The sequence below is a fragment of the Elephantulus edwardii genome, unplaced genomic scaffold (assembly GCF_000299155.1).
Source record: "Elephantulus edwardii isolate Elephantulus edwardi_28Jun2011 unplaced genomic scaffold, EleEdw1.0 scaffold00049, whole genome shotgun sequence".
Lineage (NCBI taxonomy): Eukaryota > Metazoa > Chordata > Mammalia > Macroscelidea > Macroscelididae > Elephantulus > Elephantulus edwardii.
In genome coordinates, this window is record NW_006399799.1 from 1,323,647 (window position 1) to 1,337,574 (window position 13,928).

At 39.6% G+C, this 13,928-nt stretch overlaps 1 protein-coding gene across 1 annotated transcript in view; it reads right to left on the reverse strand.

Moving 5' to 3' along the window:
* The window catches only part of CSMD2 (CUB and Sushi multiple domains 2), a 972,861-nt gene that overhangs the window by 51,329 nt on the left and 907,604 nt on the right, over nt 1-13,928 (reverse strand). Inside the window, 2 exon segments of the mRNA XM_006886423.1 lie at nt 797-985; nt 10,622-10,795. Of these exon segments, the coding sequence (XP_006886485.1) occupies nt 797-985; nt 10,622-10,795 (363 nt within the window).

Consider the following 13,928-nt stretch of genomic DNA (forward strand, 5'->3'; position numbering starts at 1 on the left):
GCTGAGTAAAATATCTCAGTCACAAAAGAACAAATACTGTATAATGTTATTGTTATAAAACAGGGCAGACATGGGGGGTTAGAGGCAAACTAGGAAAAGAGGGGATAGATAGTGAACACTGCATTGGAACAGATGAAGGAAAGAACTACTTAAAAGGGATATATGATTAGGTATTATTTTTATGAGAATAAGTTTAGAATAAGAGATATATTTCAAAGTGGGCTGGGGGACGGGTGAGTAGGGGGAGGGAGGAAATTGTGCAATAATGAATGAACATTTTTTTAAAAAAGTAAACTCGGGGGAAGGAGAAAAATGTGTGCCAATGAATGGCTGAAAAATCCAACTTTTCTGTAAACATTCATTAAAATCACAAAAAAGTTTTTTTAAAAAGAATCTCAAATCAATAACCTAACTGTACACTTTAAAGAACTAGAAAAAGAAGAGCAAAACAAGTATCAGAACTGACTTATAGCTAACCCTCCAGAGGGTTTTCAGAGGCAGTAAATCTCAAGGAACGAGAATGCCTATCTTTCTCGTGTGGAGCAGTTGGTGGATTTGAACAGCATACCTTTGGGTTGGCAGTGCAATTTCTTATCACTAAGCCATCAGTGCTCCCTCTCTAAGTAAAATAGAAAGTATAGAAAGCAAGACCAAAAAAAAAATCAATCACACCAAAGTATATTCTTTTAAAAAGATCAATGAAACTGACCAAGATAAATAGAAGACTCAAATTAGTAAAATCAGGAACGAAGATGGGAACGTTATGCCTGATGGTGCATGAATAAAAACTACTTACAGAGACACTGGGGGCGGGGGCGGTCCCATGTGCCATCACCCTGGCAGCTGAGCACCGGGGTTCCCAGGAGGTAGAAGCCGTGGTTGCACTGGTAGGACACCGTGGTACCATAGCTGAACCTGTGCGGGCCACTGGCATGGACTTGGCGAGCGCTGTTCTCTTGGTGCCCCGGATCCGTACAGTTGATGACTGCAATGGAGAAAGTCAATTAGAGGCAGAAGCTGGGTGCTGAGGATTTTCTTAAGTTTTTAAATGAGAATTCACCAGTTCAGTCAGTCATGCAACATTTCTAGACAACACTAGATAAAGCAGATTTTGCCTGGGAAGGTGAGCTAATCTTGAGCTTCCTACCACCTCTCCTCTGCCTCTTCCCTTCTCCTTCCAGCCTGAGTAACCTCTTCCTCCCCAATGGTCCCCTCACAGACTCTGTTGCTGGTTTTACCAGACTGGTTAGGGAGTTCTGGTGGTCAAATCCACAGTGAGTTGTGCTCCTAACTCTTTGTGGAGGTTTGAATAAACCATCAGCTCCTTACAAGCAAGATGGACATTCTCCTCCCTTGTAGTTTAGAGTCTCCTGAAAATGTGCTGGAGGAACAGTGATGAGTTGGCTCCGACTTGATGACAATGAGTAGAGTAGATTATGATTTATTAGAATATGTGAGTGCCACGAGGGTAGGAATGTGTAATCTCTTTAGTTCCAATACCTAGTTCCCCCCTAGCAAAGTTTCTGACTTAATTGCAAAAGTGATTCATTTGAGGTAAACAAGGATCGAGCTCTTTGTGAAACTTTGAATAATTTTTTTTATGTATTTCAGGGAAAGAACAGTATCTTAGGAGGGAAAAGATTACTTTTTAAGGTTAACTTTGATGTGATAACGCTAAAGTAATTTAACTCAAAACCAGAGTGAGATTTTGTAATGACTTTGGACATGTTGTTAGGAGACACTAGTCTTTGAAAAGGGACATCATGCTTGGAAAGGTGGAGGAGGGTCAGCAAAGGAGAGGAAGACCCTCAGCGAGACAGCCTGATACTGCTACAATGAGCTGAAGCATGTCGAGGAGGAGAAAGATGGTGTAGGACAGGACAGGGCTCAGGTGTGTTCATGAGGTTTCTATGAGTTGTACTTGACCAGCCAGCACCTAACACAAGAAATTCTTAATATGCCATGAAGTGTGTCTTTGCTTGCAAAATACTTTCACATCCATTATCTTACCAGACCCCCACACTCATTTAAGAAAAGGCAAGGAGTAGTTCTGTCTTTGAGGCCTAAGTAAACTAGGTCTTACAGAGGCTGGGGTCACAAGACAAGTAGCACTCAGTATTTACTGAGAAATACACTGTGTCAGATTTTGTACTAGGAACAAAGTATATATATCACATAATTTAGCAGTTGAGCAGTTTCTCCACCATGGCTCTACTGACATTTGGGATTCATCTTTGTTGTTGGGGGACAGTACTGTGCATTGCAGGATGTTTAGTAGCATCCTTGGCCTCTACCCAGTAGATAACAACAGTAATTCTCCAGTTGTTATAATAAAAAAAAATCTCCAGACATTTGTGCTTTGGAGCTATTCTATTTGATAAGTGCTCTGGTGGGGCCTTTGCATAGTCAATAAAACACAAATATAAATTCTTCTGATATTCTCTGCTTTCAGCCAGGGTCCATATGACATTAGCAATGATATCCTTGGTGCCATGGCCTCTTCTAAAACCAGCTTGTACTTCTGGTAGTTTCCTGTCAATGTACTGTTGTAGTTGCTTTTTTTTTAAAATCTTCAACAATATTTTGCTTGCATGAGATATTAATGATATTGTTTGACACTTTCCACATTCTGTTGGATCACATTTCTTGGGAATGCAGACAAACACAGATCTCTTCCAGTCAGTTGGCCAGGCAGCTGTCCTCCAAATTTCCTGGCATAAAATGGTGAGCCCATCCAGGGTTGCGTCTGTCACTTCAAACACGTCAATTAGTATTCTATCGATTCCTGGGGCCTTATTGTTTGCCTTTCAGTGCACCTGGAACGTCACCTTTGGCTCTTCTTGTTCATATGGTACTTCCTAAAATTTTGCTGTGTCAACCAATTCTTTTTGGTACAGAGAGTCTGTGTATTCCTTCCATCTTCTCTTGATGCTTCCTGGATCATTCAAGATTTTGCCCACAGCATCTTTCAGTGCCTGAAGTGTGAATTTATTTTTCAGTTGTTTCAGATTGAGAATTGCTAAGCAAGTTCTTTCCTTTTTATTTTCTGGCTCCAGCTCCCTGCACTTTTTGTTGTAATATTTTGCTTTATCCTCCTGAGCTGCCCTCTGAAATCTTCTATTCAGCTCTTTTACTTCAGTATCTTTGACTATATGGATTATAACAAATTATGGCTCACAATAAGAAGAATGGGAATCCCAGAACTGTGCTCATGAGGACTCTATACCTACACCAAGAAGCTGTTGTGTGTACAGAGCAAGGGAATCCTGCATGGTTTAAGATCAGGAAGGGTGTGTGTCAGGGTTATATCTTTTTTCCATATCTATTCAATCTGTATGCTGAGCAAATAATTCAAGAAGCTGGACCCTATGAAGAGGAGTGTGGCATCAGAATTGTAGGAAATCTCATCAGCAACTTGCATCACATACACAGCTTTGCTTTCTGAAAGTGAGGAGGATATGAAACGCTTGCTGCAGAAAATCAAAGACTACAGTCTTCGATATGGATTACCTCTCAACATCAAGAAGACAAAGATCTTTACCGGCCAAGCCCCAACATCATAATAGAAAGAGAAAACTGAAGCTATCAATGATTTGATCTTGCTTGGATCAACAATCAACACTCTTGGTACTAGCGGTCAGGAAATCAGGAGACATATTGCACTGGACAAGTCTGCTATCCGGGGCCTCTCCAAAATACTAAAGAGCAATGATGTCAGTCTGAAGGCTAAAGTGTGCCTGATTCAGGCCATGGTATCTTCAATCACCTGCTATGCACCACAGAACTGGACAATGAATAAGGAAGAGAAGAGTTATTGATATCTTTGCGTTGTATTGCTGGAGAAGAGTACTGACCATCCCATGGACTGCCAAAAAAACAGATATGTCCTGGAAAGGATGTGGCCAAAGTGCTACTCAGAGGCAAGGATGATGAAGCTTAGTCTTTCATACTTTGGACATGTAGCTAGGTGAGGCTATTCCTTGGAAAGGGTCCTCATGCTTGGAAAGATGGAAGATCAGCAAAGGAGAAGACGACCTCCAATGAGATGGAGTGACTCTGTAACTTTAGCAATGGGCTCTAGTGTGATAGAGATGACGTGGAGCACACAGGGTAGGCCAGGTTTCAGGTTGCCTGTTCACTGGGTCACTATGAGTCGAACCTGACACAACAGCACCTAACAATGACAACAACAACAACTTATAGGGGCAGCAGTGAGTGTTCTGGAAACAAAGCAAGCATGTATACAAACAGTAGAGGAGTAGGAAAATCTGTCCACAAACCACCTTTAAGCTGACTCCTGATGGTTGAAAAAGTCAGCTAGACAAAGTGAAGGAAAGATGGAGTATGGGGCTCTGAGGGTCACTTGTGAGGGAATAAAAGAGGTCTTGTGGCTGGGACTCAGTGTGCAAAGGTGGGCTCGGGGTGGAGAGAGTAGAGACATGAATCTGAAAAAGAGGACATGGAAGAACGTGCCCTACCCGAGGACTGTGAAGGAGATCTGGGAGGCTTTTCCACAGGCAGTGATTTGATGGGATTTTTACTTCAGACAGAACACTTTGTCAAGGCAGAGAACGGATGAACAGAGCAGGACCACAGGCCGTGTTTCTCAGGTTCTTAGCCTGACTTGGTTCCTCACCTGTAAGCACACTACATGGAGAAGGTTTGGAAGAGTGTCTGATTATAGATGAGAGGTGGAAGGGCCTATGGAGGAGTAGGAATATGTGGATAGTGACACTCCCAAATAGGTCTTCATTGTTTTCTGCCTGAATAGATGAAAGAAGGTAGGCAGAAGACAAGGTTATGGCAAGTGTTGCTGGGTTCTCTAGAACCTCCTCTCACTCAAAGTGGTGTCTTTAAATATTAAGAGATGAGATAACAATCCAGAACAAGAGATGCTTTACAAAGTGGACTCGGGGAGGGAGAAGAGAGGGAGAGAATGGAAAATGTGCAACAATGAATGAACGAATGAATGAAAACCCAACCTTTCTGTTAACTTTCATTAATATCACAATACCCGTTCACCCCTCCATGCGTATGCAAGCGCACACACAATGTTATTTTAGGGCTGGTTTTTCCTTGGAAGCAAGGATTTTGAAGCTTTATCTCACATACTTTGGGCTTATGGCCAGGAGGGACCATTCTTCGGAGAAAGACATCATGCTCCGAAGAGTACATGGACAGCGCAGCAGAGGAAGACCCTGGACGAGATGGATTGATACAGTAATGGGTAACAGGGATAGGTATGTCAGAGTCAGTGAGACTGGCTCAGGAGAGGACAGGGTTCAGAACTGTTGTACAGCAGGTGACTCAATGCCACATATAAACAACAATAACACAACAACATTTTGTCCTGGAAGGAACTTAGGAAACTTGGAAGGTGTCAAAAATGAAACAGAGATTTATTTTTTCACAAAAAAGACTAACATCATATGAACTAGTGAGCTGAGATGGACTAGTATTAGCCATTTTGAATCAAGTAATCATGTGATCTACTATGCTGGAAATGACAAACTGCAGAGGAATGGTGTTGCATTTCTAGATCTATCCTGAAGTACAGATGAGACTGGGCATGTTCAGGGTGGTATAGCCGTAGACTATCCAGAAGTTCAATGCTGTGATTGATAGTATCCATACACATACAAGGCAGTCCTGTTAATACAAACATTATTCAAATATATGTACCAACCAAGAAAGCCAAAGAGGAAGAAATCATGGATTTTAATCAACTTTTGCAGTCTGAAATTGATGGAACATTCAATCAAAATGCATTAATAATAATTGGTGACCAGAACACAAACACTGGCAACAAAGAACTGGTAGTTGGGGAGTATAAAATGGCGCAAACACTACGGATGGAAGGCAGCATGAGGCTTTCTCAAAAAGTAGAAAATAGAAATATCATTTGACCCAGAAATTCTACTACTGGGAATATACCCTAAGGAAATCAGAACTGCCACCCAAACAGATATATGCACACTCATGTTTATTGCTGTGTTGTTCACAATAGCAAGAAGAAAACAATCCAAGCACCCATCAACAAACAAATGGCTAGAGAAGCTGTGGTATATTCACACAATGGAATACTATGTGGTACTGAAAAACAAGGAACTAATAAAATATTATACAAAATGCGTGACTCTGAAGGACATTGCTGAATGAACTATCTCAGTCAGAAAAGGAAAAATACCGTACAATGCTACTATTATGAAACAGGACTGACATGAGGGTTAGGGGAAAACTAAGAAAAGAGGGGATAAATAATGTACACTGACACAGATGAGAAATAGAACTGCTTAAAAGGAATATATGATTAGGTATTTCTTGCATGACAAGAGTCTAGAATAAGAGCTGCATAGTAAAGACAGGGGTTGTACAACAATAATAGAATTTTTTTTTTTTCAAAGAAAAAAGAAAGCAAACTGGCGGGGTGGGCAGAGAGGAAAATGTGCAACAACAAATTAGTGGAAATCCAAGTTCTGTAGAAACTTTCATTAAAATCTCAATTAAAAAAATTTAAAAAAAAAAAGAACTGGTAGATGGAAAATATGGTTTTGGTAACAGAAATAAGGCCGGAGATTGATAGAACTTTTTTTTACAGTGAATGATTTATTGATTGTAAATACTTTTTTAAAAAAAAACCCAACAAACTATAAATGGACTTCACCTGATGGACTCTGTACATTCATACAATGGAATACTATGCAGCATATAAAAGTAATGATTTTGTAAATTATTTTCTCTTGGGAGGGACTGGACAGCATTATGCTGAGTGAACTAAGTCCCACAAAGATAAATATTGTATAAAACCATTACTGTAGAATGAGCATGAAGATCCAAGGGCGGGAGGGGGAAGCAGAGGGAGGCGAGGGGAGAAGGGATTAATCATGGGGCTGGACAGTTTGATGGGTGTGGGGGTGAGGGAAATTGGAAGAATCTGGCTTGAAAAACAATGTATTTGAATTTTTTAAATAAACTAGTGAGGGGGAAAAAAAAAGAATCCATTGACTAATTTCATGGAAAGATACATTGCAGAAGCCCAGTGTTAGCAGTGAAAACCAGGCCAGGGACTGGCTGTGGAACAGACCATCAACGACTCATATGCAAGTTCAAAATGAAAAGAAGCCCACAAGAACCAAAATATGACTTCCAGATTATTCCAACTGAATTTAAAAACCAACTTAAGAATAGATTTGATACACTGAGCACTAACAATCAAAGGCTGATGAGTTGTGGAATGACATTAAGGACATCATTCATGAAGGAAGTTAAAAAGCATTACAAAGACTGAGAGGAAAAATAGACCAAAGGGGATGATAGAACAGATTTGGAAATTTGCATTGGAACAAAAAGAAACCAAAACAAGGGAAAGGAATACTGAGTTAAAAGAGATGAACAGATGATTTCAAGGGATAGTTTGAGAAGACAGAATACATTTTTTAATAAAATATGTAAGGAGCTAGAGTTAGAAAATCAAAAGGGAAGAATATGCTTAGCATCTCTGACACTGAAAGAACTGAAGAACAAATTGAAGCCTCAGGTAGCAGTACAGAGGATCCTATGGGCAAAATCTTGATTGATGTAGGAAGTATCAAAAGAAGATGGAAGGAATATACACAGTTACTGTACTAAAAAGAATTGGTAGACACTGAACCATTTCAGGAAATAGCACATAATCAAGAATCAATAGTACTGAAGAAAAAAGTCCAAGCTACACTGAAGGCATGGGCAAAAAAATGAGGTCCCAGGAACTGATGGAATGCAGCACTAGACATGCTCACCAATTTCCTGTGTCAGGAAATTTTGAAGATAGCTCCCTGGTCAACTGACTCTAAGAGATTCATATTTGTTCCCATTCCCCAAAACGGTGATCCAACAAGACATGGAAATTATTGAACAACATGGAAAAAGAGATTGAGGTTATTAACAATTTCAGCTTGCTTGGCTCCACAATCAATAGTCCTGGCACCAGCATCCAGGAAAAGATGAATTGCACTGGGAAAATCTAATGGCCGGGACCTCTCCAAAGTACTCAGAAGCAATGATGTCATCAGTCTAGAGACTAAGGTGGGCCTCATCCAGGCCATGGTCTTCACAATTTTCTGTACATCAGAGAGCTTGACAATGACTAAGAATGACAGAAGAATTGATGCCTTTGAGTTGTGTTGCTGGAGAAGAGTCTCAAACATACCACGGACCATCAAGAAAACAGAGGCTTGTCTTGGAGAGGGTGAACAAGTTTCTCCTTTGAGGCGTGGATTCTGAAGCTCTGTCTCACATACTTTGGGCACTTGGCCAGGAGGGACTGGTTCTTGGAGAAGGACAGCATGCTTGGAAGGGTGAAGGGACAGCACAGGAGATTAAGACCCCAGATAAGATGGATTGACACAGTATCTGGGGCAATGGGGTTTGGTGTGTTGCATTCAGTGAGACTGGCTCACAAGTCAGGCTTCAGAGCTGTCATACATAGGGTTGCTATGAGTTGCAGGCAACTCAACAGCACATAACAACAATATCACTAATGTGACGTGCAAGCAAAATCTTGCTGTATATTATAAGAAATAGTTGGATTAATTTTTTTGAATTTAGATTCAAATTCTGATTGGATTAAATTAAATTAAATTAAAAACTGACAGAGAACTGCTAGAAATTCAAGCTGGATTCAGAAGAGGCTGTGGCATAAGGGTTATCATAGCAGATGCCAGATGGATTTTGGCTGAAAGCAGAGAATACCAGAAAGATATTTACTTGTGTTGTATTGATTATGCAAAGAAATTTGATTGTGTGGATCATAGCAAATTAGGTCTACATTGAGAAGAATGGTAGTAACACAGCACAGTTTACAATCAGGGAAGACGTGCGTAAGGCATTTATCTTTTTTCCTTACCTATTCAATCTGCATGCTGAGCAAATCATTTGAAAAACTAGACTTTATGAAGAAGTATGTGGCATCAGGATTGGAGGGAGATTTCTCAACAAGCTGCATTACCAAAAGAGAAGAGCACTTAAAACACTTGCTGCACTAAAAGTGAAAGGGACTTGAAATGCTTCTGCAAAAGACTGATGACTGAAGGCTTCAATATAGATTACATCTCAGTATCAAGAAAAGAAAAATCCTTACCACTGGATCAATAGGCAATATCATGCTATAAAAAGAAAAGTTTAAAGTTATCAACAGTTTCATTTTTCTTGGATCCACAACCAATACCCATGGTATCAGCAGTCAAGAAATCAAAAGACATGTTGCATTGGGGAAATCTGTTGTCAAGAACTTTTCAAAAGTTCTAAAGAGCAAGGATGACAGTTTAAAGACTAGGATGTGTCTGATCCAAGCCATGGATTTCCAGTTGCCTCCTATGTTTCTGAAAGCTGGACAATGATTATGGATGATCGATGAAGAAGTCATGCCTTTGGTTGTGATGAACTACCAAAAAAACAAACATCTGTTTTAAAGGAAGTACAACCAGAGTGTTCTTTAGAGGCAAAGACAGTGATAATTTCGTCTCACTTATTCTGGACATACGGTCAAGATGAATCAGTCCTTGGAGGTAAGAAGAGAGGGTTAGTGAAAGAGAGGAAGCCCCCTCAACAAGATGGGTGGGCACAGCAACTATCATAACGAGCTTGGGTAGGACAGAGATCATGATGATTGTGCAAGATGGGGCCGGGCTCAGATTTGTTGTTTGCAGGTTCGCTATGAATCATTGTTGACTTGATGGCACCCAACAGCAGCCACACCTGAATGCCTGTTAGTTGGCCAGACCATCACCAGTGAGGGGTGGAGAGCATGAATTGTCCTTGACTGCTGTGAAGAGCCCGTAAAAGCTTTAGCAGCTCTTTCCTAAATTGTTTCTAGAGGGCCGTGATAATCTACTAGCCAGTCTGCCTCTTGAGTATTTAGTTTCCTTTCTGCCTCTTTCCCTCTCCCTTCAATCCAAACCTTAGACTCTTCTTTGTATTTTTCATGGTAACCTTCCTGCTTATTCTTGTATATCTAGAATGGGGCTTTATGATGGAACACTATGCAGCACTCAGGATCGATGATTAAAAAAATACAACACGAGAGAGGATAGAGAGCATTATCCTGAGTGAACTAACTCAGTCTCATAAGTACAAATGACCTAAGACCATTATTATACAAATAGAAGGCTAACTAGTAAGATGTGGATAAAAGTCCAAAGACGGGGTAATAGTGGGCATCGATCAATGGTGCTTAATTTTATAAGACACAATGTATGGGAATGACTGCATGAAACACAATGTGAATGGAAGAATGCCTGAAATACAGCATATCTGAATGGGCTAAAAAGAGCTAACTTAAAAAGAAAAAAAAATGAAAGGGCTTTATATGATAATGTTGTTATTTACTTTTTGAAATGAAAAGAAGTTTTTTTCCCCACTTTTGTTTTGAGAGTTAAACTAAGTTTCAATTTCTTTATATGACCAAGAGAAAATTTAATGCAGGTGTGGGGATGGCAAAGTTCTGCTTTGTGCCCTTGCTCTACCCTCAGTCTCCTCTGTCAGAACCACAATGATGCCAGTGGATAAACGGGCTTCTCTTAATTTCAGAATCACAGACAGAGGAGGTGCTGGGGGTGAAGTGGGAGAGGAAGGGGGGACTCACTTCTACAGGTGGGCAGTATGTCACTCCACTGACCACTGGCCAGACACTGGGACCGAGCTGCCCCCTCGGCCACATATCCAGGGTTGCATACAAACTTGACCACATCATTGAGGTTAAACTGGTTGCCTTGAGTGAGGCCGTTGACAGGGTTGCCTGGGTGTCCACAGGTGATTGCTGTAACCAAAACAGAAAACATATAAGCTCTTTATTATTGTACATCCCAAAACATTCAACCTTTTCTCACCTGGCATTTCTCAGGCACATCAGAGAAGTTAAACTCTATGTCTAATTTTACTCTCATTTGCTGCAAAACTCTGCTTACTAACTTCATTCCGAAGACACTGCTTCTTCCTTGAAGGCATTCCCACAGTGTGGACAACTTGAAGGAAATCATTAAGTAACCTCTCATGGGCTTTAAGGCCTGCTTCATGTACTCTCTAATTCAGGTGGCCAGTCTTCTCTTATTTCCTCCACCCCATGAACCCCTAGGCCTTCCACTTTATTGCAAGATAGATAGATGGATGGATAGATAGATAGACAGATATACTAGTGACGTCCCATCAGCAGATTCAGATTCATCTCGTGGGCCCATCTTAACAGAGCCAGAGTCAAACATAAAACCAAGCCTTGGCACAGACAGTTCTGCCATCCTACTAGAGCTGTAGTTGAGGTTAAGTGAAGGGAATTACAGATTTGCTGCTAGGATAGGCCTCCCACCCTCATCTCTGACTCCTTCCTGGTGAAGGGAGTTCCATTAATGTAAGGCCTGGACTCACTCTGCGCTCCTTTCCTTACTCTGCCCCAGAAAATGTGGAGTCTGCACAATTTGGGAAGAATGAGTCAGCATGGCTGGCTCCACTTGGCTTTCTTCCTCTTGAGACTTAGCTGCTTGCAAAGAGCATAAGCTCGCCACTTCTTCTCTAGTGGTGGCCTCTTCAAACAGCGTAAGGAGGCCTGCCGAGTGCAGTCCTACCTGACTGGGTGTGTGAATCTGCCTCATTTGGGGCTCATTTAACAGGTCCCATTTGACCCTCATATTAAGCCACATTTTCAGCTTTGCTCTTATCAGCTCTAACAGTTTGCTGAGAGGTGGTAAAGTATGGATCTTCAGACTCGAAGAAGTGAAGCTGTGAAATAATTGTGTGGGGAATTGGGAAAGGATCTAAATGCGAAAATGGGAAAAGAGTTGGAAACTTTTGAGAGTAGATATTAGAAATCTTGAACTTGTATCTGGTGCCTGCAAACACAGTGACCAGAACAGAGAAAACAGTTATAAAGATTTTTTCCTTTTACTCTTTCTTCCCCCAAGGTCCCCCAAAAGATCTGTGTTCCACAGGAGTATGGGCCTTGTAAATGAACAAGTGGTAACAGCATCATTATCATCACCACCACCACAACCAGAAAACCTGCACTGATGGAACAGCCACACCAGGTTCTGTTTTAAATATTTACATGTATTAAGTTATTTAATAATGACAACAATCTTTGCAATATTACTTTTTATGGATAATGAAATCAAGTTCTAAAGAGACAAATGGACTTGTCTAATGTCATATACCATATGTAGTGTCAAAATTGGAATGTGAACCCAGCAGATTTAGATCCAGGGCCTGAGTGTATTACTACTTTATTAGACTGCTTTTAAATGGAGACAAAATGTAAAATAGAATGCCTTTAGGACAGGCAGGTGTTTGCCATTTAGTCTAGAGCCCCATATACCCTGCTAGTTATTACCTAAATCTCTTATACCTTAACTGCCAATTTTCAGAAGGTATTTAAATTTTCATCTGCATGAAACAGACTATGTTTTATTTAGATACACGTGGAAGAGTCACTGAATAGAGACTGGATCTTACTTTTTATAACTCGAATACTTAAGAAATTATTAACACTAATTTTCATGTATCACTTATTTTTGAAATTGGGATAAATCTGCAGGTAACAAAACATTTGCCATTTTACCAACCAAGCATGGCTTATTGAGTAAATTTTATTGCTTTGCCTATCCATACCTTCAAAATCAAACTGGAAAACAAAGATTAAAAATAAAAATTTTACACTTTAAGGTTCATTTTGTGAATTTTCTAAAGTAAAAACTTCCAAATCACATTGAGGCATCTGAGGATAATCATGGACACTTACATTAAAAGTCCAGATTAATAAAATGAACTAGAAAACTACAGAAAACCTAGACCTGCAGAATAACAAGAAAACAGAAGATGTTACAAAATTTCATATACTCTGTAACCAGACAAATACAGACTAAATCCAGTCAGAACTACCTCTTGTTTCAAGTTTAGGTTTGTTTTGAAAGTGTATTTTAAAAATAGAGAACAGAAGTGAGGAACAGATGAGAACTTAGGACTGGTCTAAAACAATTGTCAGAAAGATTAAATCCATCCTTAATATAAAAATATGAAAAGAGAATAGTGCTGTGATAGTGAACTAATTATAGGAAATAGACTTAAAAGTATATAATGTTAATTTCTTCTAAAGGAAAAATGTTAAAAATGAAGGGAGCATAAAATGAAAAAAATGAAGGAAGGAATAATGATATTATGTAGAAAGTGAAAAAGAGGTAAAACGTGTCATGCTGGTGATGTAATCTAGGGATGTTCAGGACAAAAAAGTAAGAAAAATTGCTGGACACAACTTTTTTCTTCTCTCTCAAACTCTCTCTCACTCTCACTCTCCCATACACACATACACTCTTTAAAGAAAACAAGATAAAGCAAAAACACTGTACATTTCACACTAGCTGAAGAGGGAGCTCTTTCAAATAACTCTAAAACTAAGAAAAAAAAGATGCATAAACTATACCAGCCTAAATTAACAAAGTGCTACTACAGGGAATAAAAGGAAAAGAATAAGAACATCTTCCTGATGAAAATATTGCCAAACCAAAATACATAATGTATAAGAAAAGTGTAATAAGTAGAATTAGATATAATTCTCAAAAAAGATTTGCAGAGCTGAATAAAAGCACCTTGAGAATAAAAAAATCAGAAGCTAAAAATAGAGATGGACAAAATGGGAAACAACTAGAGGACAAATGATAAAAAACAAAGAAGTAGAAGAAAAAGACAAAGCTATCTTGGATATAAACTAAATTCTAAATAGTACAAGGGAAAACATTAGTAAATGATATTTTACCAAGAGACAGAAAGGTACACAAGCAATCAGGGAACTAAAATTGGAGAGGGAGAGAGAGGGAGAGAGAGGGAGAGGGAGAGAGAGAGAGAGAGAGAAAGGAAGAAAGAAAGAAAGAAAGAAAGAAAGAAAGAAAGAAAGAAAGAAAGAAAGGAAG